This window comes from Sinocyclocheilus grahami, unplaced genomic scaffold (assembly GCF_001515645.1).
Source record: "Sinocyclocheilus grahami isolate Dianchi unplaced genomic scaffold, SAMN03320097.WGS_v1.1 scaffold423.1, whole genome shotgun sequence".
Lineage (NCBI taxonomy): Eukaryota > Metazoa > Chordata > Actinopteri > Cypriniformes > Cyprinidae > Sinocyclocheilus > Sinocyclocheilus grahami.
In genome coordinates, this window is record NW_015505602.1 from 889,574 (window position 1) to 897,156 (window position 7,583).

At 35.6% G+C, this 7,583-nt stretch overlaps 1 protein-coding gene across 1 annotated transcript in view; it reads left to right on the top strand.

The window, feature by feature from the left end:
* Nucleotides 1-7,583, top strand: part of LOC107551438 (protein phosphatase 1 regulatory subunit 12A-like) — a 28,558-nt gene that overhangs the window by 15,374 nt on the left and 5,601 nt on the right. Inside the window, exons 12-19 of the mRNA XM_016233039.1 lie at nucleotides 310-400; nucleotides 1,021-1,140; nucleotides 2,859-2,952; nucleotides 3,055-3,125; nucleotides 3,207-3,263; nucleotides 5,725-5,747; nucleotides 5,832-5,895; nucleotides 6,016-6,120. Coding sequence (XP_016088525.1) covers nucleotides 310-400; nucleotides 1,021-1,140; nucleotides 2,859-2,952; nucleotides 3,055-3,125; nucleotides 3,207-3,263; nucleotides 5,725-5,747; nucleotides 5,832-5,895; nucleotides 6,016-6,120 — 625 coding nt within the window. The remainder of the gene's footprint in view (nucleotides 1-309; nucleotides 401-1,020; nucleotides 1,141-2,858; nucleotides 2,953-3,054; nucleotides 3,126-3,206; nucleotides 3,264-5,724; nucleotides 5,748-5,831; nucleotides 5,896-6,015; nucleotides 6,121-7,583) is intronic.

Here is a 7,583-nt window from a genome sequence, read left to right on the forward strand (position 1 = left end):
CAGAGACTTAAGACTGGTTTTGTGCTCCAGGGTCACATATATATATATATATATATATATATATATATATATATATATGTAATATAATAATACATTTTATTTATATTATAATATTTAATAATCAGTTTATTGTTGGTACAAGATGGTCTACCAGCTCTAAATAGCTTGATCAAGGTCCAGCAGCTGGTTGTTTAACCCATCTACACCAGTTTTTCTACAGCTAGTTTTAGCTGTGTTTTCATTGTTTTCATTGGCTGAAGTTTGCGTTTATGTGTGTGTGTGTGTGTGTGTGTGTGTGTGTGTGTGTAGGTCCTATCTGACTCCAGTGCGTGACGAGGAAGCAGAAGCTCAGAGAAAAGCCCGATCCAGACATGCTCGTCAGTCCAGACGCTCCACGCAGGTCAGTCTGGCCTTGTGACTCTTAAAAATTATTTTCACTGATTGAAATAAAAATAAAAACGTATTTTAAAAATAAAAAAATATTACTTTGGCTAAATATTCATAATTAATAATATTAACTAACTGAAATAGAAATATTGAAAAAAAAGGAAAATATTAACTCGCATGCAGTAATTACTAAAACTATTATATACTGTTATTTTTGAAAATATGTAAAAAAAAAAAAAATTTAAAAATTAATAAATTGTATAGTAGTGTATCAATAATAAAGTAACACTGCTTTTCTCATTTAAACACCCATTTTGACTGGAAAATTGACCAAGATTGGCAAATCAACCAAATCACAACTCTGTTTGTTTTTATGTAACATTTATTGACAGGTAAATCAGAAACCAGTGATATCACAATGATAGATCCAGCGATTGGTGCGTTCTCAGAAGTGCTGGGGGATTTTCATGTGGAATATGCATTAAACAGTCAGTGGGCGGTGCGTCTAAGGCTGTATGACCTTTAATCCTGAGCTCTGACCTTAACACAGGGCAAACGTGTGTAGAGCGGTTTTGCGTTTGTGCGCAGCTGGAGTCCAGACATCTCCGTGTGACCGTTGTATTTGCTCTTCAGGGTGTTACTCTCACAGACCTGCAGGAAGCGGAGAAGACAATGAAGACGGAAAACAAGGGGAAGGAGCAGAAGAAAGAAGAGGAGGAGAAAGAAGGGAAGCAAAAGAAGGGAGAGGAAGGGGTGAGAAAGGTTTAGTTTAATCCAAATATCTGCATTTGTTCTGCACTCGGAGAGATAAACCAGTCAGAAATGTAAAGGTTAAAGGTCAAGCATGTGGTTTTTTTATGTAATTGACTTTCTAAAACTAAACAACTGAATTGATGTCTGAAAAATAGCAGAGGAAGAGAATGAAACCTTGAGAAACCTGTTTGGAAACAGTTATTACCTGTGTGTTTGTGTGTAAATATATGCATATATTTTGTGTGGGGGGGACAAAAAAAAAAAATCTCTCTCTCTATATTTATATATATATATACAGTGGGTACGGAAAGTATTCAGACCCCCTTAAATTTTTCACTCTGTTATATTGCAGCCATTTGCTAAAATCATGTAAGTTAATTTTTTTCCTCATTAATGTACACACAGCACCCCATATTGACAGAAAAACACAGAATTGTTGACATTTTTGCAGATTTATTAAAAAAGAAAAACTGAAATATCACATGGTCCTAAGTATTCAGACCCTTTGCTGTGACACTCATATATTTAACTCAGGTGCTGTCCATTTCTTCTGATCATCCTTGAGATGGTTCTACCATTTGAGTCCAGCTGTGTTTGATTTGATTATACTGATTGGACTTGATTAGGAAAGCCACACACCTGTCTATATAAGACCTTACAGCTCACAGTGCATGGCAGAGCAAATGAGAATCATGAGGTCAAAGGAACTGCCTGAAGAGCTCAGAGACAGAATTGTGGCAAAGCACAGATCTGGCCAAGGTTACAAAAAAAATTCTGCTGCACTTAAGGTTCCCAAGAGCACAGTGGCCTCCATAATCCTTAAATGGAAGACGTTTGGGACGACCAGAACCCCTCCTAGAGCTGGCCGTCCGGCCAAACCGAGCTATCGGGGGAGAAGAGCCTTGGTGAGAGAGGTAAAGAAGAACCCAAAGATCACTGTGGCTGAGCTCCAGAGATGCAGTCGGGAGATGGGAGAAAGTTGTAGAAAGTCAACCATCACTGCAGCCCTCCACCAGTCGGGGCTTTATGGCAGAGTGGCCCGACGGAAGCCTCTCCTCAGTGCAAGACACATGAAAAAACACCTGAAGGACTCCAAGATGGTGAGAAATAAGATTCTCTGGTCGGATGAGGCCAAGATAGAACTTTTTGGCCTTAATTCTAAGCGGTATGTATGGAGAAAACCAGGCACTGCTCATCACCTGTCCAATACAGTCCCAACAGTGAAGCATGGTGGTGGCAGCATCATGCTGTGGGGGTGTTTTTCAGCTGCAGGGACAGGACAACTGGTTGCAATCGAGGGAAAGATGAATGCAGCCAAGTACAGGGATATCCTGGACGAAAACCTTCTCCAGACTGCTCAGGACCTCAGACTGGGCCGAAGGTTTACCTTCCAACAAGACAATGACCCTAAGCACACAGCTAAAATAACGAAGGAGTGGCTTCACAACAACTCTGTGACTGTTCTTGAATGGCCCAGCCAGAGCCCTGACTTAAACCAAATTGAGCATATATATATATATATATATATATATATATATATATATATATATATATATATATATATATATATAATTAATAATGTTTACTTATTTGCAAAATACATAATTTATGTATATTTATATATCAACATTTATACATGCAATATATATTATTAATCATTATTATTTACATTTATTTATGTTAAATGAACAGTAATATATTTATTTATTTTTGCGCAGGAAGTGAGCTGGCGGTCTCGTATTGCTAACCTGCAGAAGTCAGATTTGCTGGGACTCACACACCCTCCTGGTGCTCCACGTCCTGACAGACAGGGTGACCTTTCACCTTTGACCCTTATCACTGGAAGTCATGATACTGCACTGAAGTGTTTAGTTGTGTCATTGTCTGTAACACTGTTTCTGCATTGTGTGTCAGATGCAGACAGCGAGGAGCGAGCGAGGGAGCGCAGGAGAGCCAGAGCTCGGAGGAGAGGGAAAACAGGAGAGGTGAGGAAGACGAGGACTCGTGATTGAAGCAGGAGCTCAGAAATACAGCCTGCATTTAAACATTTACTTTTGTGTTTTCAGAGCGATGACAACGACCCCAGTGGAGAGGAGGAGAGTAGCAGTGGGCGGGACCCACAGGTCTGACCGATCAGCATGCACTTTTTAATTGATTGACAGTGATAGGACTTTGAGGGAATATATATATATATATTTACATTACGTTAACATTTTAACTATTTATTTTAAATGTAAATGTTTACTAGTGTATATACATTAGATATTTAATGCAATTATAAAATTATTATTTTAATTATTATTAAATGTATTAATAATAATAATAAATATAAATTATTATTTTAATTGTTATTTAATATTATTTACACACACACACACGTATATGTATGTATATATATATATATATATATATATGTATGTATACATGTGTGTGTGTGTATATATATGTATGTATACATGTGTGTATATATATATATATATATATATACACACACACACACACACACTGCCGTACAAAACTTTGGGATCAGTAAGATTTTTTATATTTTTTTATCAAAGTTTCTTCTGCTCATCAAGGCTGCATTTATTTGATCAAAAATACAGAAAAAAACTGTTATTTTGTGAAATATTATTGCAATTTAAAATAACAGTTTCTATTTTAATATACTTTAAAATATAATGTATTCCTGTGATCAAAGCTGAATTTTCAGCATCATTACTCCAGTCTTCAGTGTCACATGATCCTTCAGAAATCATTCTAATATGCTGATTTATTATCAGTGTTAAAACTGTTGTGCTGCTTCGTGTTTTTTGGAAACTGTGATACTTTTCTCAGGATTCGTTTATGAATATAAAGTAAAATAAAAAAACAGCATTTATTCAAATGTTTGGAGTTTTAAATAAATACTGTTCTTTTTAACTTTTATTCATATAAGAATCCAGAAAAAAGTATCACAGTTAAAAAAAAACTGATAATAAATCAACATATCAGAATGATTTCTGAAGGATCATGTGACACTGAAGACTGGAGTTATGTTGCTGAAAATTCCGCTTTGATCACAGAAATAAATTACATTTTACAATATATTTTATAACAGAAAACCAATATAAGAAATTGAAATATCATCTCACAATATTACTTTTTTTTTCTGTATTTTTGATCAAATAAATACAGCCTTGATGAGCACAAGAGACTCCATTTAAAAAACATTAAAAATCTTACTGATCCCACATCCATCCATACATATATATATCTTTTTTTTTTTTTTTACTGATTGGCCGTAATAGCACATATTACAATAGCAATATAATATGATATAATTATGTAATATTTCAATATTACTGTATAAGAATTGTAAATGTATTAAAATATATATTATTATTTTATATATTAAATTATATGTGATAATTATGTATATAATACAATACATTTTAAAAAATAGATATTTTTAATGTCAAAATGTGTCTTTAATGTTTTTAATTATTTGCATATAATTTAGTCTGATTAGTGTAATTTGTTAAAGGGGTCATATGATGCTGCTAAAAAGAACATTATTTGGTGTAATGAAATGTGTTTATGCGGTTTAAAGTTAAAAAGCACATTATTTTCCACATACTGTACATTATTGTTTCTCCTCTATGCCCCGCCTTTCTGAAACGTGTCGATTTTTACAAAGCTCATTGGTCTGAAAAAGCGAGGTGTGCTCTGATTGGTCAGCTATCCAATGCGTTGTGATTGGCCGAATACCTCAAGCGTGAGACGTAAATATTACGCCCCTCACATACTGTGATGCCGTGTCCCGGCCGGAGCGACGAGACAACATTAAAACCCATTATAAACGAGGCATTTGTTGCATCCAGTGAGGACATAATTACTGATTATAATGACTTATACTGTCTTTTTACATGTTGCGTTGCATCGCGCCGCGTAAACATAAAACTCTGTCTGCATTTGTGATCGGAGAAATGACAAACAACAACTACTCTACACTGCCCAAAACTCGCGTTTGAATCATCATTGGCAACGAAAAGCACAGCGGCCTAGCGTGCACTGAGGCCGGGATAGAGTGAGCTGAAGGGGGCTGGACTCCGCTTTGTCCACAGTGAAAGTTGATGTATTTCCTCAGCGACCAGCACGGATCAGCTCTAGGCATGACGAAGCGGATATCGTCCTCTTTTGGAAGACCAAACAAAGTAGTTTCGCTTTCACAACGAAGCACACAGCGTCTTCATGGCGGCGGCTGCAACAATACTACAGTGAGAATAAAAGTTATGCCTTCTTTCTTTGCGTGAACATTTGGGCGGCGTTATGAAAATCTTCCCACATCGTGACGTAGGTATGTGGGGGCGTGTTAGAACGAGCCGTTTTAGGTAGGCGTGGTTAACTCTTAACTTTTATAAAGAATATCTATTTGTATTTGAGACTTTAGTCTTAGCAACTTTACAGATCTTCTTTATGTACCAAGAGGTTGTAACACTCCACAGAGAAAGTAAAAATTGAAATCGCATCATTATGACCCCTTTAAGTTTTTGCATGTGTTTATGGTTTCTTGCTGACGTGAAATATTTTGTTTTCCTCATGCAGACAGACAGACACACGAGCAGCAGGTACAAGTCTGACCTTTGACCTTTCACTTAGTTTGGTGACGTCTGAGTCCTTCTCATTCTCTCTCGGTTTTTCCTTCCTCTCAGGTCTGATTTGGTCTTGAATGACTGTATTCTCACGAGGGGATCAGAGTCCAGGGACTTTAAGAAGGTCAGCAGGGGTTTGTGGTTTGGTTGATTGTGTTGGCAGGAGGTGTGTGTGTGTGTGTGTGTGTGTGTGTGTGTGTGTGTGTGTGTGTGTTTTATGTCTGTATCCGTGTGTGTGTTTCAGTTGTTCGAGGAGATGTCCAGGGAGAACCGCCGTCTGCAGTCACAGTTATCAGACACACAGAGAACCATTTCACTGACCCGGGTGGAGCTGGAAAAGGCCACACAGGTGCACACACAACACACACACTCTCTCTCTCTCTCTCTCCCACACACACACACACACACACACAAACTCGCACACACTCACACTCATACACACACGTGCACACACTCACACATGCACTCACACACACACACGCACTCACACACACGCACTCACACACGCACACACACATACACACACACGCCCACACTCTCACACACGCACGCACACACACACGTGTGTCGGATTACTATGATAGCAGTTTCAGAAATACTTTACTTAAATATATACTTTCTTTTTTTCTTGTAGGAAAAGTATTACTTTTGATCAAGCATATAAAAGCATATCCTAACATCCATTTGTTTGTTTTTTTAAGCAGAGAATCAAAGAATTCATAAAATTAAAATTTTTAAAGGTATCTAATTTCTCAATGCTTACTTTAATATTTGATACTAACAATATTAAATATTAATGTAAGCATTGGGAAATTAAGAAAAATACAAAGGTAATCAAATGTAAAATAAAACTGATAAAAATATAAGTGAAGTCCCTAGACATTCCAATGCTGCTTTTAGTACTATTTTATATACTATGACTATATTTATAATATTAGTATTATTATTATATCATATATAATACAACTTAAGTTAAATAATTTAATAATTTTAGTTGAAGCTTATTATATTTCTAGAAACGAAAATGTAAATAAATACACAATAAATACACAATATTTATATCTCAGGGTTATTATAATAACTAAAACTACCAAAATCATTAAAAAAAACATTTTACATTTTCGTTACTAGAAATAAAATAAACTTCAACTAAAATAAAATATTGTAACACACTTAAGCTTATTTTATTGTTTCTACATTTCTCATTTTCATTTAGTTTAATATGATGTACTAAAAAAAACAAAGTAAAACTGAAATAAAAATTTATAAAAAAATTGCATACTTTTAAACTATGATATAGACACATTTTAGGAAAAAAACGCACTTTTTGAAATATGTTATATATAAAGTAATGTGTCTATACATGCAGTATATATATACAGTGGGTACGGAAAGTATTCAGACCCCCTTAAATTGTTCACTCTTTGTTATATTGCAGCCATTTGCTAAAATAATTTAAGTTAATTTTTTTTCCTCATTAATGTACACACAGCACCCCATATTGACAGAAAAACACAGAATTGTTGACATTTTTGCAGATTTATTAAAAAAGAAAAACTGAAATATCACATGGTCCTAAGTATTCAGACCCTTTGCTGTGACACTCATATATTTAACTCAGGGGCTGTCCATTTCTTCTGATCAGCCTTGAGATGGTTCTACACCTTCATTCGAGTCCAGCTGTGTTTGATTATACTGATTGAACTTGATTAGGAAAGCCACACACCTGTCTATACAAGACCTTACAGCTCACAGTGCATGTCAGAACAAATGAGAATCATGAGGTCAAAGGAACCGCCTGAAGAGCTCAGA